A 26,396-nucleotide genomic window follows, 5' to 3' on the forward strand; every position below is an offset into this window, starting at 1 on the left:
AAGGAAAATCTCAAATTCTGTATTTTACAGATGTTTCTAAGTCTTACTGCTTTCTGTTGGCTCTGACTACAATTCCACACCTCCATGCAGTGACATCTCAAGCAAACACAGTCCAGGGGTTCTCACTGCTATCTATCTATTTTGTGTTTTTTTGAAGGTGTCAAACTGTCAGAATTCTTTGGTGCCTGGAGGACCAAATGTGGCAATGTAGCTACCTGGTCACACCAATGTCCCTAGACAGCTCAGGGTCATTTTGCAGAAACAGTGTTTCTCTCTCACTGCAGGCTGAGAAGCAGGCTAGTGTACTTAGAGCATGATCATGGGCCACAGAAGCCTACGGGTCTCCAAGAATCAGATAAGTTTCTTCTGATGACACGGATGTCTCTGTCCAATCAGCACACAGGCAACTGTCCCTGGAACTGATGGTGACAGTGCACCTAAAATGTCCCTGGCTTGTTCTCTCAACTGTGCCTTCTCCTCAATTAGCTCTCCAGCTACAAGCTGAGATATCTTATCTAATACAGTGACAATTAAAATGTCACCATTGAGATAATGGGGACAGACTCCTAGGGTTTCTGCAGTCAAGGAGGAGGACGACTGTCAGGTCCCTGTCAGGCTGTGTGGAGGAATTTCTTTTCTAGTGAGCGCTCAGATAACTTCTCAGGGCTGGAAGAAAGGCCTTACCTCCTGCACCTTTCTATCATAGATGGAAATACCTCTCCATCGAAGATGGTTTGGCCAGTGTAGAAAGATTTGTAGATATCTTAAAACCTGGCATCCCACCACAGCCTATGTGACCATCTCAAATAGCTGCAGCTCCCGAGCAGGAGGCCGAGGTTACCCCTCCCTCCACATCCCAGCCCTCAGATGAGGAGGTAAAACCACCTCCCTAGTGTGTGGTTCTTTCCCTGCTCTCTCCCTTTTCCTGACACCAGAGGCTGAATCAGGGAAGCTGAAGGTCCCCCATGAGTGATAAAGGTGACTTAGTGTTCTAGCAGTATTTCTTCTCAGAAAGAGTGGGTCACACATAGCTATCAACAATACAGATGTGTGGTAGAAAGGAGAACGGCTCCCCAAGGGTGTCCTACTCTGAATTCCAAGAACCCAAGAATGTGTTCCTTTCTATGAAGACAGTTGCATGGCTGCAATTAGGTTAGGGCTCTCAAGCTGGTGCCCTGTGTCATCAAGGGCCCTAATAAGGAAATCAAAGAAAACAGGAAGATTCAAAAGTATAAGCCAGATTGGGGAAAATGGAGGAAGAACTACATTCAAAACAAACAAACAAACAAACAAACCACATGGGAAGTCTGTTGGGAATTGGTTCTAATGCTTTGTTTTAATTCTGCTCCCAACGCTGCACTTCCAGACCTGAGGGTCTCTGCCCCTAGCTGGCTTCGATTGGTAGTAAAGAACTGCCATACAGCCAATGGCTGGGCAGGGAGACAGAGGTGGAATCTTTAGATTGCGCAGGCCAGGGACCGAGAGAGCAGGGGAAGGAGAATTGCCACGGATCAGATTTAAGAGCTGCTGAAGAGAAAACCATCCAGCAATATACGTGGAAAGGAATGCTGTCCTATGTGGGGGTTCTCCCAAAGGTGACTGAGCTGCAAAAATATAATATAGATTTAGACAGTATCGATCCAGGAATACCGGAGGGGAATGTGTGCTACTAGCTGCGGGAGCTTAAGAAGTGCCTGGACACTGAGCTAGTCAAGGCATGTCAAAATTAGCTGGCACGCTTGTGCGTGCACGTGCACCTTTCAGTCTTGGATCCAGAGATTTTGTGTGGGTGCAGGGCTCGCACGACCCACCCGTGGCCGAAGCACATTAACTAATTCGCCAGTACAGAAGTCTAGACGCTAGACACAGCAAGGAAGTAAAGTGTCTCTGACACCTTGAAGGACTCCAGTGAGACACACTGCCAACCTCTGGTCTTCAGAGCCGCGAGATGATAACTCTGAGTCAGTTTATGCCACAGAATTTGTGATGATTCCTTCCAGCAGCGATAGGAAACTAACAGAGCTAATTACTTCCTTCTTCCTGCGCTAGTAGAACTGGGAGGTCTGCAAAGCAGAGCAAATGTGGAAGAGGCCTAGGTACTACCTAAACCCCACTCCTCTACAACTTCAGCTCGCTCTCGGCCGCGTGTTTCCATAACAGAAACTCGCAAGGCAAAGCTTTTCATATGAGGACGCCTAGCACCACAAATGCCTCAGGAAACAACACCAGAGGCACGGAAGGCGGAGGAACCACAGTGGTCCCAGGGGACATCTCGTTAATGGTCATTCTGGTGGTCCTCTAATCCAGCTCTCTGGATTCCTTCTTTTATTTGCGCTGCCAAGAACTCTGCCCTTCAAAGTCACATCACCTCTTCCCTAAGCCAAGCCTCCTGCAAATTTTTCCTCTCAAAGGAATGTTTCAATTAGCCAGATACAGATATTTTCACATTCCAATTTGGAAGTAACCCAAACCAGCTAGCAAATACATAACAATGCAGGCTCCGGGAGCCTTGCCTCACAAGTCAACCTCAGCTCCTGGCTAAGGCAGGATTCTGTATTATTAAGGGAACTATCTCGAAGCTGGAGATCCTGAGTATTCTGCTGACACGCGGAAGGTATGCAAGTCGGTGCTCGAGCTCTACAAATTCCACCCAGATGTTTTTAGCACCTCAGAATCACAGCTTTCACCAGAGACCTGTTTTCATTATTTTTCGAAATAGGACGATATACTGTGAGCAGGAAGTGGCCCTGGAGATCATTATTTGAAGACTTCACTTGGAGAATTCTCTCTACCAGAGCACCTGCACAGCCCCTGGATTTGACTAAGAAGCAGAAATCCTACTGTGCCTCAGAGACAACTCCTGGCCAGGCATCAAGTCTTGCTTTTTATGTAATGACGGGTAGGACTGAACACAACAGCATGTCTGTTTAACTGAAGGATGAACTGAGTTAAATGGACTTGTAGACATCTTCACTGTGTGTGTGTGTGTGTGTGTGTGTGTGTGTGTGTGTGTGTGTGTGTGTGTGTGTGTATTTTACATATACTGGGATATGGATATATCCCAAAAGGAATTATGTTATTTTTGTTCACAGGAAGAATCCCTTGGGACCTGCGAGAGATTAATTCCAAGATCCCCATAGCAACTGAAGTCTGTGGATATTCAAGTGGTTTCTCTAAAAGGCCCAAACCATGGCATCTTCAGATCACTCATGACAGCTAATAAAATGTAAAGACCACATCGACACATGTGTTGTTCAAGAAGGGACGGGAGACCACTAATGCGCAGTCTGCTTTTTCCATATACATTTTAGGAAGAGCGAGTTGGTTGAAATCTTACACACGGAATTCATGGGTGTGAAATGTTTATTAGAAAGGGTCAAACCTATCTCAAGGTTCAGGTCAGATTATAAAGTTCCGGAGGACACACACTATCTGAGCACGACCCTCTCCGCTGCCACGACCCTCGCTGCCACTGCACTCAGTATTTGTTGAACGCCACTGAAATGGAGGCCCCACTTAGCTCTCAGAATGAAAGGCTCTCCGTGATGAGACGTGTACTCCCTTCTGACCTTTCAAGACTCCCTCTGCCACAGCACCATGGCCTTGCCACATGTGGCTGAAACTTCTCATGGCTTAGCTTCCTTTGCCAGCCTTCGCTCCTTTTGATTTCATTTCCTCTGGATCCAAACCAATTCCTGTGGTTGTATATGCCATGTCTGAGAACAGGGTAACTAAAATGGCACCTGATTCTTGGTACAAAAAGAATAGCGTCCCTGGCTTGTGTGCACCTTTGTCTTTGACCTCTGTGCACTCCTTTCCCACGCTCATCCTCTTTGCTTGAGCAGTAGTCCCCCAGACAGCGTCTTGAGGGATTCCAGCACCCGGCACAGCAAGACAGTCAAGAAGAAGATCAGAACTCACAAAAACCACTCGGGGGTCATTGACGACTCTGATCCCAGCACTTGGGAGGCTGAGGCAGAGGGATAGCCGTGAGTCCAAAGTCAACCCCACCTACAGAGTAAGACTCTAACAAGAAGGAAATGAAACCTTAAGAAACTGCACTATCCTGTAGGATGCCGGCCATCTGCTTTGCTTCCAAATCACAAGGACACAGAGGAACACAGGACCAATGTCAATGTCCTACTGGGCAGAAACAGCTCTGCCTCAGTTTTCCCGTCTGGATTATTCCTTCGATAGAAGCAGTGATGCCTGTTGTATTTGGTTACTAAGGGCTAAAGAGAACGAAAGCAAGATGCTATTACCTATCGGCCATTCTTAAGTACGACTGTTTATGGCATTTTGGATATGAATTGTGTTCTTAATAACTCATGTCTTACAGGCTTGGCTTTTCAGTGGGGGGGGCAGTATTCAAAAAGTGCTGCAAACACAAGGAGGTGTGGCCTAGCTGCAGGAAGTATGTCAGTGGGAATGGCCTTTGGTGGTTGTCTTGCCCCTCCCTGTCTCTGCTTCTTCTTGGCTCCCATAAGGTAAACGGCAAACGGTGTTTACCGTGTTCTGTCTTCATAGCGTACTGCCCGACTATAGACTCAGAAAAGAGCCAAGTGTCCACGGACTAAACGCTCCGAAAGCATAAACGTAACACAGTCCCTTCTGCCCTTCAGTTGTTTAACACGTACACAGAGCATTAAACCAAGGGCCCATCAGCTTACTTCACCTTAAACAGAATCACTTAAACCATTTGGGTCAAACAACCAATTTATAAAGGTCAAGAGTCTGGGAGGGGCTGAGGGATGGAAAACTGCAGCCCTGATATGAGAGGAAAAAAAAAACAAATTAAAAAGAGAGAGAGAGTTGGAGCTGGAGAGATGGTCTAGCCGTTAAGAGCACTGATTCAGGACCAGGGTTCAATTCCCAGCACCAGCATGGCAGTGCACAGTTCCGACGCCCTCTTAAAGACATGCATACATACAGGCAAATCACCAATGCACGTAAAATAAAATTTGAAAAAGAAAAAAAAGAAAAGGTCATATTTTTGAGAGAGAGAGAGAGGAGAGAGAGAAGAGAGCGAGAGAGGAGAAAGGAGAGAGGAGAGAGAGAGAGAGGAGAGAGAGAGAGAGAGAGAGAGAGAGGAGAGGGAGAGAGAGAGAGAGAGAGAGAGGAGAGAGAGGAGAGAGAGAGAGGAGGGAGAGAGAGAGAGAGAGAGAGAGAGAGAGAGGGGAGAGAGGAGAGAGGAGAGAGAGGAGGGAGGAGAAAGAGAGACAGACAGAGAGAGAGAGAGAGAGAGAGAGAGAGAGAGAGAGAGAGAGAATGAATATCTGCATACAGCATTTCTACCTCTTCTGAGGACAACAGGAAGAAGTGCCTTCAACAGAGCAAGAACCTACCTCTGGTGAGCCCCGCCATTCCTTGTGCATGTTGTTAAAGCACTGCTGAACCCCAGTGCCCCCTCCTCATTTCTCAAGTGGATGGCAAGAACTCACTGCAGTACCTGCAGCTCTTCAGCCTGGGACACACAACCTCAGCCTCCAGGAAAACAGCACTGTGCCCTCCACTGGCCAGGGTGACAGTGAACTCTCAACTTCTGAAACAGGACTCCCTTAGGGAGCCCAGCCTAGCCTGTACTGGCCTACGCTGGTCTTGAACTCATGATCTTCCTATCTTAGCCTCCCCATGTCAGGGTTACAGGTGTTTACCTGTACAGTCATGCCTGACTCTGCATTTAAGTGCACTAAAGAAATTCTTGCTGACACTTGATCCCTTGATAGGGTAAATTTCCATATCCAATTTCCTTTTTAAAGAGTTTGCCCGGTTATCTAAACACTTCAGGTTTTTTCCCCCTTATTTTAGTCATTCACTATGAGATTTCTTTCTGATCAAACAACTCATCACGTCCTTCAGAAAATAAGAAAATAAACACAGGAAGATCTGAGGCGTGGTGCAATAGGAACACATGGGTAAACTTGCAGATGTACACCGTGTCACCGTCCCTCTACAACTAAATTATCTAAAGTCTGCAAGAACGGTAGCTGGCACCTCCTGACCCCATTACAGCCCTTGGTTGTCTCTGGATACTAAGTATGGACAAGGCCTGAAGTCTAACTCTGGCTCTAGCCTATGTTCTTGCCAGAAGAATGTTATCCTCAGAAGGCCTCCTGACCCGTCACACTTAACTGAATGTCCCCAGCATGTCCTGTCTTCCAACTAACTGCTGGGGATAAATAGTGCACTTCTGGACTCTTGCTGTCTGGTCATATTAAGAAGTCCTAGCTTGATCCTACCCCTGCAACGAAAAGTGCATAGCCATCAATTACATTAAAGCTGTTATGTGGTAAATTTGAATATTGTATAATGAAGGGGGAAAAAAATCAAGGGCTTCATTACAGCTCTAAAAGAGACAAGTAAAGCTATTTGGTCACAAGTTTATCGCTGAGTAGTGACCCTCAGGGTAACTATAATTAATATTTGAAAAGCCCTCGAGATGGGGTATGGCATTCACGCTTATAAAATACCTTTTATTATACTCGTTCCAATCCTTTGGCTTTATATCCACCACTGGCCCTTAATTTCATTTTAAGTACAGAAGACATTCTCTGTCTAGCTACCTACCATACCTCACTTTGAGGTCTGTGTCAATCAGCTTATTTGCAATTAAAGCAAATCTCCACCACCTGCCTCCCACCCAGGGCACAAGGAAACAGGAGAAAAGCAGGGGGGTTCCTGGCTTCCTTTCCAAATGACGGTGTGGGCTGGTTATGCCCTAGCCCCATCACAGCCTCCTGCTGGGGTAGCAGTCAGGAAGCGATGCAGTTGTGTGCTCACAGTCAAGCCACTCTGCCTTGCAGGATGCTCTGCAAGGCATCCCTGTTGGTGCCCGCAGTTTCCACAGAGCCTGGAAACAGTAACAAAGGAATCCAGTTCTCAGAGTTCTCCAAGCTCCACCTCAGCCCCGGCTCCTAATGGAAACCGGCTGTTGCCAGAGCAGGTTTCCATCACACAGAAGCAGGGGTCATGGATGCCTCTGGGGGTCTGATGAAAGCTCCCTCCTAAGAGAAGACAAAAAACGAAAGGAAGAAAGAAAAGAGCACTTTTGGTGTCACGGGTTCCCTGACCTCCAGGTTAAGGATTCCAGGATTTACAAGCCTGAAAGAGAAAGAGTGAGGCTGGAGAAAGAGAAGGAAACACACAGAGGAGAAGACAGGGTACAGAGGCAGCCAGCCCCCGCAGCAGAATGCCGAGGGAAAGGCCTCTCTAGTCCTCTGGGTTTGAAAAATCAGGTGGTCTAGTTTTGCCCAGGTTCTGACTCCCCCCCCAAAAGCCACAAAGTTGTGAGTCTTCATCTAAAATGACCCATGCATGAGCCCAAATCTTCTAAGTCATTCTCGGGCCTATAACCATCCCCGCATTCAAATCCCGACTTTCTATTTGTCAAGGAAGCCACAGATAACCATTACAGGTAACACTGGGTTTGGGAAGATTCTGAAGCATACTGCAGGGCTGTTACAAGGACTCGTAAGAGAAGTCCTTTTTAGCAGAAGGTCAAACTCAGGCAACACTCCAAGTCCAGAGAAGGGTTCTTTCAACTATTACCAAGTTTGTTCTGCGAAAAGGAGGTATATTTCTAGCTGGTCACATGGTATTTTCAGTGGCTGGGTAGTTGACCTTTGGAACAAGAAAAGTACCTTTTACAGAAAATGGAGATTTACAGAAAAAGAAATAATGTTCCTTATACAATCCAGGGCCTGGTCTTTTCAAGCCATTCCTATTTATTAGACCATGTGGTCCTCTCAAAGCAGCCCTTAGGGACGTGACTTCTCGCTCCCTTATCTACATCTTACAGATGAGACAACAAGGCTCTAGAAAAGTTCAGACTGTCCTAACAGTGGAGCTGAACACACGGTCTCGGCTCCATCGGGAACTTCCTGAATGACTGGTCCTGTCCAGGAGGCACGTAGACCAGGAGAGTGAGGGCCTACGTTGTTTTGTTCATGGTATTATCTGTTTTACCTTAAATGTAGGGATCACAGCCACGTGTAACTGTTTCTGCCTCAGACATCTATTTGCTTAGCCTCTAAACTATCTGAATGTGTGAACTAAGTCTATACTTACTAAATAAATAAACCTTCTAGAGGCAGACACACATTCCATGGAATTACTAGTCCCCTAAATCTTCTTTAGTGATTAGAAAACTAAGTGGGGGGAGGGGGAAGAAATGACTTTTTTTAAGGTCAAGACAAAATCTAAATGTGTCATGTTAAAAATATGTAGGAATTTCCTGCGCATATGTCAAGACAGAATTCTTTAGAGAAGCATTACATAAAAGTTCTGAGCCCGAACACTTGGCACATTTTAGATTTTGATTATCCTTACTTAAAGGACAGTCACTCCAAATATGCACAGAAGTGGAGCCTTCGAGTTTCCACGGACAGGGCTTCTTTTACTTTTGTCTCTGGTGCTCATGAGCTTCCACTATTAAAGAAGAAACTGAGAGAAAATATATTTCAAAAAATAAAGTCATTTAACAAAATATAGCAAAATTATCCCAGCAACACATTTATAATGATCTGTATACTGCAGCCAAGTGAAATGTTTCAGGAAGGCAAGGTTGGTTCAACAGATGACCATCGGGGGCTTAAACCATATTACCAGGAGGAAGAAAACTCCACGTGATCATCTCAACAGAAGCCAAAAAGTGTTTCTAAGGGAACTACTCCAGCAGAGCGACCCTGAAGGATAGAGTGGAATCCTAACTCCATTAAGGACATTACATGAAAACCTACAGATAATTATAATCCTAAACAACTGAACCCCTCTCCTTCCAAGGCCAGAAGCACACCCAGGATATCTCTTCTAACCGCTAACTTATTAGACATTCTATTAGAGGTCTCAGCCTGGTCAACTGAGCACCAAAAAGAAAGCAACCAGACTAAAAACGAAAAAACGAAATGGTCTTATTTTCACATGCATACAATCATGGACATATTGAGATCCTGAAAAATGCAGACACCATTAGGATCCTAAGTCCTAAGTATCTTTCTCTGTCTCTCTCTCTGTCTCTCTCTCTGTCTCTCTCTCTGTCTCTCTCTCTCTCTCTCTCTCTCTCTCTCTCTCTCTCTCTCTCTCTCTCACACACACACACACACACACACACACACACACACAGAGTTATATCCTACAGGCTTGTTAAACAAGATTCTGAATGCAGCCTGTTACATAAAACAGCGACCCACCCATGATGCGAAGGCACCTGAAATGTTTCCTCCTTGGATCTCACCAATCACTGCACCATTTAGAACTTCTTTTAGCTTTTTAAATATTTTATTTAGAGGATAATTGCTTAGAAGAAGAATTCCTGGTAGATTCATAGTTCTGGAAATGTGGGGGGGTGGGGAAGAGCCTTAGGCTTTTGCAGCCAAGGAAGCTAAGTAATGAGAATCAGAAAGTATTTTGAAGTAGCAAAAGATCTTCTGGGCCCATTAACGAACAGCTAATCTATTCGAGTTTTGACTCTGTCTAATGGGTTTTCTTCCCAAGTACTTTAGAGCATCGGCAACCAGTTCAAAACCCTATCTCTCAATGCCCACACGAATTAGAAAGCAGGAAGTCCATTCGTAATTATTTATATTTTTGCCTTACTCCAGCCTCACGGAGGGTTTTTTAAATGCCATTTGAATGTTTCACGGTGCTGGTGTGTACTGGTTCCTGCTTCAGACTTAATATTATGATTCCAACAGCGCTGGGAACATTTCTAAGCAATAAAACAAAACTCACGGGAAAGAGAGAATTGCTTTTCTCAGAAAAGCCTTGCATTTATGTTTTTTCTGAGGACACACACAGAAGCCCAGCCCCTAAATCCCAGGTGACCCCTCTACCTGGCGGCCATAATAAGCGCTCTCCTGCTCACCGAACTCTGCCTACTTGTGCGCTCACACTGCTTCTCTTGCTGCTTCGAGGTTTTCAAAGACCAAAGCCAGGTTCAACGAACACAGGTCAACCAAAAAAAAGAAGTGATAAACATCAGTTTCCTATCAACCAACTGACTCCCTGCCAACGAACGTATTTATCTGACCTCTCGTTCAAAAGTTAATTTTAGTTTTACTGTGACGTGCGTAACTGAATATATGGTATGAATCGCTACAAGGTGGAAGAAAATGTTTAAGTATGAAATACTACATAAGCACATATCTCTAAACAAAGTAATTCCCAAACATTTTAGCATGTCTCAAGAAACCGCTGTCTATGTGGATAGAAACACTTCACGGGTTTTGGTGGTGATGGTGGTGGTGGTGGTGGTGGTGGTGGTGGTGGTGGTGGTGGTGGTGGTGGTGGTGGTGGTGGAGGAGGTGGTGGATTTGGTGATGGAGGTGTTGGTGGTGGTGATGGTGGAGGTGGTTGGTGGTGGTGGTGGTGGAGTTGGTGGTGGTGATGGTGGAGGAGGTGGTGGTGGTGATGGTGGTGGTAGTGGTGGTGATGGTGGAGGTGGTGGTGGTGGTGGAGGTGCTGATAGTGGAGGTGGTGATGGTGGTGGTGGTAGTAGTCTAGTAACGTAGGTATGTAGGAGAGAGAGAGAGAGAGAGAGAGAGAGAGTGTGTGTGTGTCTCAACCAATCCCCCTTTCTTCCATGAATATTCAAAGACAGGATAAACTTCAGTAAAAAAACAGAATCATAGACCAAAATGTAAAGATATTTTACAATATATAACGCACCACAGGAGCGCGCCCACCACTCCTTTGAAATAGGTTGCAAGTTAATTTTCAAATACTACACAACAGTAACACAATGCTGATGAATGGCCTGGGAGGCCATAGCACCACTTGCCGTGCCTCTTTCCTGAAGAGGACACCATGGCCTGGGCCGTCTGGCCTGCTGTATGTCGGGTGCAGGAGGTATTGTGAGTCCAGAGTGTTGTGTCAGGATTCTCTCACTGTAAAACTCCTTAGGCTAAAATGGAACTAGGAACAGCACATCATGGGCCGCACACAGCCTGACAAAGTTTCCTTCCCCCTTCTTCCAACAGGATGGTATGTCCCAAGGGGGAGGTACACCGGCCAGAGTGCTCTGCACTGGTAGAGCTGATGGACAGAACTCCACCTCAGCCTCTGACATCTGTGCAGCTTTTACTGCGGCAGCCTCACCTGACTGCGATGTCTTAGCAATCCGAAGAAAACTCTGCTCTCAATGGAAGAAACTACTGGTCCAGATTTGGAGGGGGAAATCGATGACAGGAAATAAAAATGTAATGACTCACACAACACCCCTAAAAATCGTTTAGGCAGCAAAATAGATGTAGCCATTAGTCCAACTAGAAGAGTAACTAAGCTCACCATTCTTGAAGACCTACTGCGCGTCAAACCGCTAACATGCATTCTTATCCAATCCTTGTAGCAGATGAGTGGCGGAACTACTTCCGCGGAGGCGCAAGGAAACGGAGCCTCCCACGGGACGATGGGACCGAGAATGATAAAGGGCGCGTCAGGATCTGAGCCCTACGGGGCTGGCTCTAAAATCCTGACCTTTCCAGTTACCAAATGGTGCCTCTCTGATGTTGCCTGCCAAGTGGATTTGTTTTTTTAAGATCTTCCTCAAAATTGTATTTGTCTCGTTCTCAAAGAGACATCTTCAAAGAAAGCATCTAAGGCTATTTATGACATCTGTCTCAATTTGTCACAGTCTGTTACGCCAAGAATCTATTAACTTCACTTTGCCGAACTATCTCACAACAGGAATTTGAGCCTGTTTCCTCTCTTCTGTCACCAAGGCAGCTCATTTTGTACAGGTTCAAGTCTCACAGGGAGAGGACAGGCCGAGTGCATATGGAATGGAAGAAGCTGCTACGAGACACGCTTCCTTTAGAGACAGACACCTCGTGTGGATTTCAGGTGGCTTTCCCCGAGGTAGCACTGCTAGTTTGATTGGCTGCGCCGTCATCGTTGTTATTAATAGAGTTACATTTAGGTATTACGATACATGTGGCCAGCTGTGGCAAACAGTTGTTGCCATTTTCTTCAACCATAAAACTTGTCAAATTAGTGGTTTTATGGGCACACAAATAATTAAGGGAAAATATATAGACGGTGTGTTTTATACACAGTAAATATGGACCCAAAAAATGGAATCTAAAAAGATAATGACCTGCAGACAATTCATGTACAGGGAAGCCTGTTAATTAGAATCCCTCCAGACCACAATATTTGTACCCAGGATACCTACTACGTTATTCGGAGTTTTAACATTCAAATCTCAAGATGCTTCATACACATAAACTTCCCTGTGCCTGTTGGAGACTTGTGTGTATACACGGGATAGATAAAACAGACATCTGACATGCACACGTATAAATCTCACTGATATTTTGGAACTCACACTTGATGGCTGTCACTAAGTGGAGCTCTTTGTAGGGTAGTGACTATGTATATAAACTTCCTGAGTGGACGTCCCAGGTCCACCACCTTAGCTATGGGTTCTGTGTAATGTGTTACCTTCCTTTGTTTCTCTTCAGAACAAGAAAGGACAGAACCTACTTTACAGGTTATGAAATAACATGAAATATTTAAAGACTCATGACCTCTGCTTGTCAGTAAGAGCCTCAGAACCGCTCAGAGGCCGACCGGCCCACCACCCCTCGAGAAGGATTCTACCGCCAATGTCAGTCATAATAATACATCGGGGTTCCTGGCTGTGTTTTTTTAAGTTTGAAAATAATTCTTAAAAACCCATTTTAAAGTCTCCCCAATTAGACAAGTTCACTAATTTTTCTGGTGACTTAGCCTTACCCAATTACTTCTGAATCAAAATTACCTTCAAAACACTCTAATTAAATCTCAGAATGTATGACAGAGATTTATGCTGAAGTGGCTTCTGCAGACTTTCATTAAGTCACTAATAATAACTATGAAATACATATCTGTTACCTTTTCGCAGGGCATATTCCATACACAGCTCTGTGACTACTTTTAGAAGCTCCCTTTCCTGGCAGAAGAGGAGGAGGGCAGAGGGGAAGAGAGAGATCCAGGGAAGAAGGAGAACCAAAGGTCCTATACCTTGGGTCAGGCCCCTCCATCCTCCTCTGAGAGCTGCCTCAAGATCTGTTTCCCTTTCCCTCAAAAATGAGACATTCGCAGCTCCGTCTCACCATGCCCAGCCACTTTTTCACCCCACTGCCCATCCAGGACGCGACAGATGACTAGATGAGTGCATCTGGCCTTGTATCCAAGTTCTTGGCTCCTCCATTCTCTAGCTTTTTCATCCTCCATTCTAGACTGCTGCTCCCAAAAATCCCAGGCCTGCTCCCCACCCTCCCCTCACTCCGCCTGCTCCCCATCCTTCCCTCACTCCTGAACTCCATCCTTCCCTCCTTCCTCCTGATCCTCATCCTCCCCTCACTCCTCCTGATCTCCATCCTCCCCCCCATCCCCATCCTCCCCTCACTCCTCCTGAACTCCCCCATCCTGATCCCCCATCCTCCCCTCCTCCTCCGGATCCCCTCATCCTCCCTCCTGATCCCTCCTCCTCGGGACTCCTCCAGATCCCATCCTCCCTCACTCCTCCTGATCCCCATCCTCCCCTCACTCCTCCTGATCCCCATCCTCCCCTCACTCCTCCTGATCCCCACCCTCCCCTCCCTCCTCCTGCTCCCCATCCTCCCCTCCCTCCTCCTGATCCCCATCCTCCCCTCACTCCTCCGGATCCCCATCCTCCCCTCCCTCCTCCTGATCCTCATCCTCCCCTTACTCCTCCGGATCCTCATCCTCCCCTCACTCCTCCGGATCCCCATCCTCCCCTCACTCCTCCTGATCACCATCCTCCCCTCACTCCTCCCTCTCTCATTCTCTTCTCACTCCTCCTGGACCACCCTCTCATTTTCACCAGCACACACACGCTGAGAATCCCCAAGCCTTCTCCCCTTGCCTTCTTCCTGCATGTGAGGATCTTGCGGCCAGTTTCCTATACACCCCTCTAAAAGCACAGCGCATGGGCCTTACGCACTGCATAGTTCAATGTGTTACTTCACCTTCGCCACTCCATATTCTCTTCCTGTCTACAATGCCTTCTAGAAATACCACCGTGTAAACACAACCAGTGTATTCACCTACTCATTTACCTTCATGGCTGACCATCCACAAGAAAATGTTTGGGCTCCTTGGGATGCCATGCAGGGACCCTCTGGAACAAGTCCCCACTTCATTCTCTGGCTTCTTCTCCTGCTATTCCTCCCCACTCAGCTGCACAAACCTTCAGATATAACCACCGTCACCGCCAAGCATGGCCATGCCTGCTGCTCCTCCTCTACCTTTGCTGATACCACAGGGGCCCTACTGTGTACCTCTCCTCACATTCATCCTTTAGGACCTGTGAGTTGTCATTCATCTCTAAATGGTACCACCCTCTAAACATCCTGAGATGCCAGGCAGGTCAAAACCACTCTTACAAGTATCTGAAATACATCACAGGCTAGAAATAAGGTCTAGTCACACTTATCTGTCAGGCTCAACCAGTGACTGCCCTCTCAATCCTGAAATCTATAGATCCGGAGGAAGAAAGTTACAAAGAGCAGCTAAGAGCTGCCTAGACTCTACACATACTGTGCTGCGTTATTGCGGATCGTATTTTGGGTTCTAAAATATTGCTTTCATCTCACTGAGGGATAGAGATAAGGAAAGTAATATACACTAATTTATGTAACTAATTATCTATCTAAATATTAGAAGCTAAAATGCTAGATTTTGTCTCATACTATAAATATATCTAACACCCCCAACACACACACACACACACACACACACACACACACACACACACACAATCTTCAGGTTAGACAACAAAGCAACAGGTTTCATTATGGCCTCTTCACATATGGGTTGCTACACAGTGCTCTTACTCATTCCCCAGAGGCAACCTCTCCAAAAATTTTCTATCTGAACTTGGAACTTGTTACTCAACGTTAGAGCTTTAAGTCAAGGTAAGGTGATAAAATTCACCAGCTTTCCTGACAAAAACGGATTCCAGTCATGCCAAAGGACCAAATTCTACTTAGGAAAAAGGAAGGAAAAGACATCTTCCAAGAAAAAGCTCCACCAGGCTTTGGAGGAGAAATTATCTCCAAGGACAAATAGTCAGACAGACAGACAGACAGACAGACAGACAGTCCTTGTGTTACAAGAATCACCTGGCCTCATGGGCCACAGCCATGTTTCTGGGAAGGACTCAGCTCTGCGGGAAGCTCAGAACTGACTCTTCTGTGGAGGCCCACTAACTTTACAGGAACCCTTGTAAGCTGGGCACAGGAAGCGCAGATGGGACACAGGCTACAACCCATGTCACAGGGCCAGAACTATGGAGGTTGAAGTTTTAACCTGAGAGAAAAGGCACTCAAGGATGGCTGAATGGCGCTTTGGGTCATTTCAGTGGATGGTGTAGTCCGTGTCCCGGCAGACAGACAGCACCCATAGTCCCTTAGGAGGGTGTGCAGTGCCAAGCCTTCACTTCACTTGAGTCCTTGTTTCTCCCTCCGAGCAGGGCAGGAGAGGGGCATTTCAGAGAGTGGAAGGACCAGAGGTTCAGCATCCTTGGGAGACATGAAGCTTTGGGAGACCCGTCTACCCACTGCGCTCAGAACACACGGCCTCTCTGTAGGTAACAGCAGGGTTGGCACTACAGCGGCGCCAGCGTCCCAGGCTGAATTCAAGTCTTCAAGCTCCTCCCACACTTCGCACAGCCCATGTTCCAAGAAATGACAAAGGCAGCCTCCATCCCATGGACAGGGGCAGACTCCATCCCGTGGGGCATGTTGGGAGAAAAGCAAGCTAGGCTGATGTACCAAAGCAAGAGCTCTGAACCAGCCACCTGTACAGCACCACTCAGGCTCAGCACCCAATGGGTCACTGTTCCCTTTTTTTCTTAAGATCTCTTGACCCAACAGAACAAAGCTCTGGGTCCTTTACCTAATGATAACGGGGACTGTTTCTATGACCAACTATTACATACTCTTAGCTAGTTAATACTGTTTTCTACAGCATTAATTGATGTCGCAAGTTATAAGCCACATCAGTAACTACATGCTTGCTCCCCTTAACAGTCTCCTTTCCTCTTCCTCACAATAGAAAACAAGGTAAAGTAGAAGAAAATAATGTGGGCTGGAGAGATGGCTCAGCGGTTAAGAGCACTGACTGCTCTTCCAGAGGTCCTGAGTTCAATTCCCAGCAACCACATGGTGGCTCGCAACCATCTGTAATGGGATCTGATGCCCTCTTCTGATGTGTCTGAAGACAGCTACAGTGTATTCACATACATAAAATAAATAATTTGAAGAAGAAGAGGAGGAGGAGGAAGAGGAAGAAAACAGTGCAGGCTGAAGACATAGTCGCACACAATTAGTCGGGTAGCACAGCAGTCCACGGCACACAAGGTAGTACCATGCATGTCCACAAAGAACACAATAAGATCTGAGGCTCTATTGACACTATAAATACTTCCTCAAGCCCTACCTTCACCAATTGGCATGCCCCAAGGAAGGCCACAGATTTCAATCTTCCCCACTACTCCTAAAAAGTCATTTTTCTTTTCCAAACCCTAAACATTAAGTTGTTCAAATCCCAGAGAGTGGAAGTGTGTGTCCACATGTACTAGGACACCCTCATTAATAAAATCAAGCTAAGGACCTTCCCACAGATCACACAGAATGTACAGTGATGGCTACGTTGTATTTTATTAGCCCCAAGTACGCTTATTTTTCTACCGAAATTGCGTTTGTTAGGGAAACTGTGGTGAAGTTTCCCCATCTAACTGATCCATGGTTCTCTGGTAATGGCAGAGTGGAACATATCTGGGAAGTTGAGGCTTCTCCTAGGACACTAGGAAAGCCATAATTTAGGACTATGGTCACCAGGTAGGGCAATAATTCTCTAAACTCCTGCCACCCCCTAAACTCTGACCTGCATCCCTTTCCTCCCAAGCATCGTGGCAGAGAAAGAACGGGACATTTGGTCTCCATTCTGTGCAGCTGCTGAGTCTCTGTTAGAGTCCCCACAGATCCGAAAGGTCTTAGGATCATCTTGGTACTCCCAGAGCCCCCATCAGATGCAGCAGCAACAGCTGACCAAGGCGTACTGACAAGTACTGAACGGCTATAAAAGGGGATGAGCCTATTTGTAACAAAGTGTGTTTACTCAGGGCTTCATGTCCATTTCACCAGCCTGCCCTCATTAAGATACAAGTAACCACCCTCTCGTTCATCAGAATTGTATTAAAAAGGACACAGCAATAAAATAAATGCTGCCTGTAAATGTAACCTCCCAGCTCTAGGAAACAATGTTCCTATACAAGTCCCCCTGAACCGCAAAGAGAATAATAGAAAGCCCTCTGAAAGAGCGTCTTTTCAAAGGGGTGATTTCTGTCCTTACAAGTCGGTGTCTGTTCTGTGAGAACATGTCAGTACTCAAGAACCAATCAGAACTGTAAGCTCATGGCCCCACCTTGATTCTATTAAATTAAAATCTATGTTTTAACGAGCTCCCTGGGCTATCCGGATACCCATTAAAGTTCAGATGTTCCCTGGTGCATTAAGCACACTGACCTCTACTTTCAAAACAGCTTTCCTTTCCTGGGTCCTAAATCCACTGGATACCTTCTACAGAAAAAAACAAACAAAACAAAATAAACCAAAACAAACAAACAAACAAACAAACAAACAAACAAAAAACCCAAAAGTCAAAATGTATTTTTCCAATTTAAAAACAAAAACAGATTATTTCCTGGAATTGGGGCTGAGCTAGTACAGGAAGTTTTTTTTTTTTTTCCCTTGTCTACCTGTCAGGGAGCTAATTAACATTTCAATGAACACTGGCTGAAAATGTGTTCTGTCACTTCCTAACTGAGGTAAACAGCCCAGGTATGACAAGAAGAATTTAACTAAGACTAACAGGCTCACATTACAACCCCCAGGGGGGTTTCTGAAAACTAATTTCCTGCCCATAAAAAAGCAAAAATAAAATTATTTTCAGTATCAAGGTAAGCACATAACTGTGAGTTGATACGTTAGTGTGGTCTCCAAATTACAGTCATTTTTGTTTACCTCCGCTAACAATGCGCCTCCTGGGGAGAAATTCTATGAAGAGGTTTAAGTCCCCTCCCTGGCTTTCTCCACATGTGAGTAGAAAAAAAAACGGCAATGGAGAGATACCCAAGGGACTACAATTAATGCCTTCTGTGTGCTCTGGTTCCTGCCTCCCAGTAATGGGAGTGGGCTCAGACTGTAGCAGCCGGAAGGAGTCTACCATAGTTTGCATGTTACTGTCATAAACACCAGGGCCAGAACAACGCGGGGAGGAAAGAGTTTGTTTGGTTTACAAGCCCATCAGGAAGGAAAGCCTAGGCAGAAAGCTAGAGACAGGAACCTGATGCAGAGACTGCAGAGGGATGCTGCTTACTGGCTTGCTCTCCAGGCTTGCTCAGCCTGCTTTCTTGTTCTTACATACACACCAAGGGCTGCAGCGCCCAAAATGGGCTGGACCCTCCCACATCAGTCATTAGTCAAGAAAATCCTACCCAGACAAGCCTGCAGGCCAGTCTGAAGACAGCATTTCCTCTGATTCAAGTTTCCTCCTCCAAGTGACTCTCATGTATCAAGTTGATAAAAGCTAATAAGCACAGAGTCCCAGGGATAGCCCACTACCGCTGGTTCATTTATCCAGGCAATGATGTCTTGACACGGCCTCAGTCACACCACTGATAAATGCTCACACCCAGTGTGTGTACCACCTTCAGACACCCAAGGCCCCCTATCTTATCCCACATATTATTGGCTTGAGATTAAAACTCATTTCACCTCTTAGGTTAGGTGGTATCTTCATAGCCTGGTATAACTGTATCTTGTTTCTAGTAAACCCAAATTGCGACTAGCCTGACATAATGTTACGGGACCCACGGTGCCAAATGAAGTCGTTTGATGTAATGGCTAGTAATACAATACATTCTCAGTGAAACATGGGAGATTATGCAATGGTTCATACGTCTACATAAGTTGCTAGTACAACCGCATGTATCTATTGCACTGTGACATACAACTGAGAAAAAAACTAGTCTCCAGTCAAGCATGTCCCTGGGGTTGCCATGTCAAGCCAAGAACTGTATGCCACACATAAAGCTGAAGCAGACCCCATGTGGTCTTTCAATAAGCTTGTGTGTGTGTGTGTGTGTGTGTGTGTGTGTGTGTGTGTGTATAGAAGAGAGAGAGAGAGAGAGAGAGAGAGAGAGAGAGAGAGAGAGAGACATTTTAAGGAAGCAAAGGGTATAAAAGTACCGCATTTGACCCTAACAGAGTAACTGATGCTTTGATTACAGAACATCACAACCTTATGAGGTAGGGCAAGCAAAACAAACTCCATCATTGCTTTTAAGTGATTAAGCCAAGGCTTGTACTAGGGGGGAAGAAACCGAGCTGTTCAGAGCCCAACAGAAAGCAAGGTTGAAGCCAACTGAATCCAAGATCTCAAATTCCATTTCCAAACAAAAAGGAACAGCCAATGTTGAAAGTAAAGTTACAGATTTTCACTTGAGAATAAAACGAGGAACGTTATTTTATATCAAATGATATTATATGTTCTTGTATGGCCTTGATTTTGCCACCCAGGCTTTCTCCCCCAAAACTAGGAAAACTTAGACAAATCTATTTCAAACCTTGAAATCCCATTTACGCACAAAATAATCTAGTACTTCATGTTGAGGAATCGATCTGCTGTCTAGCGTGACTACTATTTTAACCGATGTTAAGAGGAAGGGCCTGTTGAGTTGCTAATCTGCAGAGTCATTGATTAGACGTTCTGGCTCACAGGGACATTCTCCCAAAATAGATTTTTAGCATTTTATAACCCTCCTACATTCCACAAAAGAGAATCTGGAACACAGGAAGGAACCATTTCCGCACACGTAATAGCGTCTTTATTGTCACCAAAAGGCATCTGATTAAAACCCAAAGACTTCCAACGCGCATCCTTCCCTTTATCCCCACAGCCCTGTCTCCCACGCCAGCACCCTTCAACTTCCACATCCTGAACTAACCAGCCTGCCTACCCAACTCTCCTCAACCCATGCCACATGCCGGGGGTGCCTCCTGTGGCTGCCTCTCACCAAACAAGAGGGTCCATGTTCTCCTTCCAGCTTCCTCCACACTACCACACATTTGAAAGGAAGGATTTCCAAGATACAATTCACCCTGGAGCCTGCTAAGAGCCCTTCCCCGTGCTCAGGACAGGGCACATGCAGGGTGCAGGCAAACACTTTCAACCAATGAAAGTCACCTCCAAAGACTATGTCGTCACTCTCAGCCAATGAGAGTGTGGGTAGCTTACCAAGCCGGCTCTCCTAGAAATACCTCCAGGAAACTCAGGATGCATGCACTCGGCCCACCAATCATGCCTCGTGGGCCATTTTGACGCATCGGGAGTATGAAAAGCAGCAGAGAGAAGCTTGATAACGATGGAAGAAAAGGTCTGTTTCTAGTAAAAAGCCTGGGAACCCTAGGGCCTTATCGAAGCCTCTCCTGGAGTGACAGACTTGAAAAGAATCAAGAGCATTACTTGATCCTTCAGCAGCATCCTTTCGGCAGGTTAGGACGCTGTTGCTCCCCAGCAGCCTGGTGGGAGCGCAGTCCATCCTCATCCTGCCCTAGCTAATAACCTTATGTTCAGATAAACACCACGCTTCATTCCCTCCGTGTCTATGTGAGCTATTCCTTCCACGTGGATTCTCTTCCCTTTTATTTCCTCCTCCTGAAATTCTACTTCCTCAGAATACATTTCAGTGCCCCGAAGCCTTGAATTTTTACTCCCTCAATAGGATGTGCCCGTGCCTTCTCCAGTGGGCAGCGCCTGCTTTGTATTTCAGATTGTGTGTGTGTGTGTGTGTGTGTGTGTGTGTGTGTGTGTGTGTGTGTGTGTGTAGGTGTAGATATAGAGTTAATGCTGTAGTAATTTCCAACCCCAGTAAGCCTTACAGAAAACACACAAACTGTTATTTATTTATAAGTTATATGCCTAGATTGGGCACATCTAAACACTACTACTTGTAGTTTCTGCTGGCCACGTGGCTCTGTTCCATCTTCGCACCCTCCTCCTCTTCCTTCCTCTCTCCTCCCTTCTTCCCTCCTCCTACCTGCCTCCACTCTCAAAGACCTCCCATCCTACCTTTTCCTTCCACTGCCCAATCATGGGCTCTAGCCTTTATTTGACCAGTTAAAATGGGGGAAAGGCTCACGAGATCACCTGAGTTCAAGATCCACTGCTGGGGTAGGGGGTGGAGTCCCTCTTGAAGAAACAGAATTAATATCAGAATACAAAAAGCATCAGGACAACCCACAATGCTCTAAACTCCTAATAGTCTCCCCTTTGCATCTTGGGGGTTTAATCTATGACTGGAAAAAAATTTGTAAGGAAATATCTGAGATCTGATATAGAAGATATGAGAATACATCCCATACATCACACCAGGTATCGCCTGACACTTTATTTCCGGCTGACACTGGGTTTCCGTCATGTGCACTCATGTTCACAGGTATACTGGGTTGCAGTGTTAACTGTGTGTCAGCTGTGAGTTTGGTCCAAAACATTTAAGCCAGTGGTGCCTCTCCAATGCAAACCACTACCACATGAACACTGATGGATATGAAACACCCATCTGTTACAATTTGAAACATCCATGTGTAACAATCTCTTTTCCCTTTAGAACGTTTATTTTTATGTATGTGGATGTGTCCATGTGGATGTATGCTGCAAATGCCCAGGGAGACCAGAAGAGAGGATTGGAGTCCTCTCGAGATGGAATTATAAGTGGATAGAAGCTGCCTCCTGTGGGTGCTGGGAACTGATCTCATGTCAATTGGAGAAGCAATAAACACTCTTAACTGCTGAGCTGTCTTTCTCCCCCCTGGGTTACAACTCCAAAGGGTTGGTCCTGAAGGGCGTAGAATGCCTGTGTGAACAGAAATGTAGGGACGCTGGCTTATGTAAAGTCTGTGGGGGTGAGGGTCAGAACGAATACTAAGCAAGGTCTTAATAGTTATTATTCCATCTTTGTTGACTTTCTCCCTAGGAATAAAAAAGTGTTCTTTTTTTTTGGGGGGGGGTTCTTTTTTTCGGAGCTGGGGACCGAACCCAGGGCCTTGACTTCCTAGGCAAGAGCTCTACCACTGAGCTAAATCCCCAACCCACCGGGACTGGATTTTTAAAAAGTGTTCTTAATGTAGAGAAGAGAAGAGTAAATATTAGTTGGTTTTGGAAAACTTTTCTCATTTGGCAAACCATCTCATGATGACCAGGCTGTGTGTTTAAAATACATAGCATAGGTAATTTCACTGTGCTCAATAAAAAGCACCCTTAGAGATACAAAAACAAACAAACAAGCAACTAAACAAAAAACCAAACAAACAAACAACAAAAAAACCCAAAAGCCTTTGTTCAAGATGCCCCATGCCTTTTTTCCCCACCATCTTTAAAAGTCAGTTCGTCTCCCAAAGCTTAGTCCAAAGTCCACCTTTTCTGTGGAAGTCTTTAAAAAAATAAGTAAGTAGTAGTAGTAGTAGTAGTAGTAGTAGTAGTAGTAGTAGTAGTAATGAAAAAATGCCTGTCTAGCACCCACCTTAGTCCCAAGCACGGGAGTAATCTTTTTTGAATCTCTAGAGCAGAAAGCTTCCTTTTGCATTTACATTCTCATCCAACTTTAAAACTAGACAAGGAACGCACAGCCCACATCTTACTCAGTTCTTCATCCCCTACAGACGCTACCACAAGGCGTTATACTTTATAAATGACCAATAAAGACGCATGAACAGAACAAACAAAAGCAACAGTGGGTCTGTCGGGCACTTTAGAGACCCTGATGTTGTAACGGCTAAGCCAAAATGTGTGAACCCCCAGAGAAAGAGCAGAAAGGAAGAGAAGGGCGGCATTGCTCCCTCGGATAACTGCCTCTGCTTAGGACTCAGGTCTGCAGAAGCTGCAGAGTCCTGTGCAGGGCGGGCCACTTCCCTGCATACAGTGTTTCTTAAGGACAGGGAAGTATGGTAACAATGTTTCTTAGGGACATCCATCTCCATTTTAAGGGTGAAATGAACAGGCATCTGATCATTCCTGCTGGAAGACCCACCCTGAAAAGCCAGGCATGGGTGCTTCTGAATAGGGGTGATAGAATGGAAGAAGACAGACCCAAGGGCTCCCATCAATTGATTATATCACACTGGCCATACTTTTGTTTCATATTCCATCTATAGCCACATGATGCGTGTTCTCCTGCATGTACAAGAAGCACACACAGGCTCAAAGCCACAGTCGCAACTAATAAAGTGTAATTTGTTTGATCAGGATTCGATGTCTACCAATTAAGAGAACGTTGTTCAGTTATCAAAATAAGACACTCTGGCTATTAATCTGCACCTCCTCTCTTCAAAGACTTTTTTTCCTATGATGAAAGAATGGATTGTTCAGTGGTCTTTATTTAAAATTTATGTCTCCTTTCATAAGTGAATTAACAGGCACCACTCCTAACTCATGGCTTTTGGTTTTTCAGATTTTCTTTTCTTAAATCAACACCATTTAGGGTTCTGACCTTCTCTTTTAATATTTTGACACAGCCTTAACTTGCAGATGTCAGTGCTCTTGCTTTGTAGTTCTTGCAAAGCCATTCTTTCTCAGCTGGAAGAGATCTGCAGGGCTCTAGAAAATACATAGCCCTGATATCAGAAAAGAAGACTTTAAAGCTAATCCTTCATCAAGTCTGAGCTGTGTGAACTCAGACAAGCTACCTGACCATGCATCCTCAATTTTCCTCTGTGTAAAAATCAGACCAACAGCAGTACTTAAGTGGTAATTTTCTTGTTGTGGAATAAAGGATCTAGGACATATAATGGTCACACCTCTGACAAGTACTTAGCAAGTGTTAGACTTAAAATATCTGCTGTCATTTTGGTCTTGGCACCGTCACCTTATAGTTTAAAGCCCCTATTATCTATAAAAATGAGAGTACTGTCAATTACTTTTGAGATGTTATCAGATTCAAAGAAGAAGATAACAGATATGAAAATACCAGACACAGAGAAAGTAATCTAGTATGTCAGGCATGAGGGGGTACATGACTGTTACCCCAGTACTCAGTAGACTGAGGCAGGAGGATTACCTTGAGTGTGAGGCTTGCACACCAAGACCTTCTTTCAAAAACAAACAAGAGCTGGAGAAAGAGAGGAGAGATAGATAGATAGATAGATAGATAGTATTTTGATCATGTATGAGCTTAAAACTAAACTGTAATTTTAATTAAATCCTGAAATTGAGTTAGAAATGTCAGGCAAAAATTGGTCTATAACTAAGAGAATGTCTGACATATTTGAAATGCAAACCAAAGTAGTTTGTTTTATCTTTAACTTTACCTAAAGATAACCTTTTGTAAATGTAAACTCTATATTCGCAAAATAAGAAACATTCTCTTAAGCCAAACTGTTTGACTATACTGCAATCAAGAAATCTAGCATGCTTTCTTAAGCCAAGAAACTACATATTGCTAACAAATCTGATTGAGTGTACAATGGCTTTAAAAAAAAAAAAACTGCTTTCCAGCTGTGATGGTGCAACATCGTCAGTGCTTGTGCTAGGGAAGCAGAGGTAAAAATCTATGTGGTCTGAGACCAGCCCAGTCTCCAAAGCAAGTTTCAGGACTATGCTGAGGGACCTGGTCTCATGTATGTATGTATGTATGTATGTATGTATGTATGTATGTAGCAGATATAAGTTTAACAACCATTCACCGGGCATTCTTCGACAGTGTTCAAGATCATTTACTGGGAACTGAAGACACAGCTTGAGCCCTTGACAAAAAGGACTACGCCATTACCACTGAGAATCTCAGAACACAACTTACAAAAACCATACAGGAGTTCAATTTGAACCAGAAAGTGAATACGCAGCATTAAAACGTATCCAAAATATTAAGTTCTCCACTTTGACAACAAGCCTGCCTAGATTTTAAAAAGCAAAAGTAATTTTTAAAATACAGTTGTTATCTGGGAAGCTATTGAATTTGTGCCAGAAACCAACATTTCAAAAGGTAAACCTGTAAAATAATAGGTATCTGTAAATGAAAGGCTGAAATAACCCAGGAGCAGCAACACAGTAATTAGCAACTTTTATAGAGTAATAACATGTTCCGTATTCTCTCTACACTAGCTCTTTGAAGTTGCCAGTGTAATATATACAAGCTTTATTACATTGGAGCCCATCCTTGTGTGTTTTATAGGCTCCAACATTATGCAGAGCAAGCTGTACTCACCATCGGATCTTTTATAAGAAACTGCTCGATAATTCGCGAGCTCTGTGTCTAGTTTATTTTGTTACACCTGTCTTTGGGAAAATAAAAGTCACTTTGAGCCTAAGTCACTGCGGAGATCCACACGTCTACATACCATCGATGGATGAGCCATAAATCATAAAGCAGTTTGGCTTTAAAATTGTGCATTGCATATTCATGTGCACACCACTCGCAGTTTTAGACACATGTGAACTCTTTACTGAATTAAAAAGAAGGGAAACGCTCAGCTCTACAATCAGCGATTACCAGAGGCAGAACAGAGAGCAGTTAATATGCTTGTTCCAGCAGATGTTCGTCCCCGTAAATATTAAACATAACACAAGTTCCTCCAGGAATATACAAGCAGTAATTTTACCACCTGAATAGGGCTGGTTGGAAACATTTAAGGGGTGGGGGAAATGCGAGGGATGCTGAGGCAGCCAATGGGATTTTTCAGACAACCGCAACTGGAATTAAATTGCATCTACCTGTGATTTACCTACAGAAGCTCTCCCTGATGCGAGAACAGCGAGAACTGGAACCCCAAGTGCATTCCAGGCTGCTAGCTTTGAGCTTGACAAAAAAAAAAAAAAAGAGTGGAGTTGAGAGGAGTTCAGCCACCAGGATGTGTGAAGAAAGGGTGCAAAGGAACTGTGTATCTCCGGGAAATGAGTTTCCCTGGGCCAAGGCCTCTGGAATTCGGGCACCGAGACACACTGGCCTCCTGCCCCGGGTGCTCACTTTTCCATCTCGAGTGGGAGTGAGGTAGGACAGACAGAGGAAGGATGCAGGAGCCAAGCAGGGAGCAAGCAAGGAGCAAGGCTGGTGAGCATCCTCCCGGGGCACTTCGTAGCGGTACCAACTCTAGGGGGTCACAGGGCTGAGCCCGAGACTCTCCAGGAGCTGGAAGGGAACACAATCCGAAGGAAGGTAGCTGAGAGGGGCTGCGGGATGAGGGTGGGCTCTCGGGCATCAGTGACACGTTCAAAAAATCGGTTCTTTTCCCCTCTCCACCGCTGCGCTCCTCCTGTGGCAACCAGACCACTGGTCCCTTGAGCTGGCGCAGGCAACACCGAGAGGAGGGGACGGGACCGGAGACTAACGAATTCAC

At 45.2% G+C, this 26,396-nt stretch overlaps 1 protein-coding gene across 1 annotated transcript in view; it reads right to left on the reverse strand.

Moving 5' to 3' along the window:
* Aff3 (AF4/FMR2 family member 3) overlaps positions 1 to 26,396 on the reverse strand; it is a 464,232-nt gene that overhangs the window by 437,551 nt on the left and 285 nt on the right. The window contains exon 2 of the mRNA XM_032900975.1: positions 25,785 to 25,858. Within this exon, the coding sequence (XP_032756866.1) occupies positions 25,785 to 25,858 (74 nt within the window). The remainder of the gene's footprint in view (positions 1 to 25,784; positions 25,859 to 26,396) is intronic.

This window comes from Rattus rattus, chromosome 4, assembly GCF_011064425.1.
Source record: "Rattus rattus isolate New Zealand chromosome 4, Rrattus_CSIRO_v1, whole genome shotgun sequence".
NCBI lineage: Eukaryota > Metazoa > Chordata > Mammalia > Rodentia > Muridae > Rattus > Rattus rattus.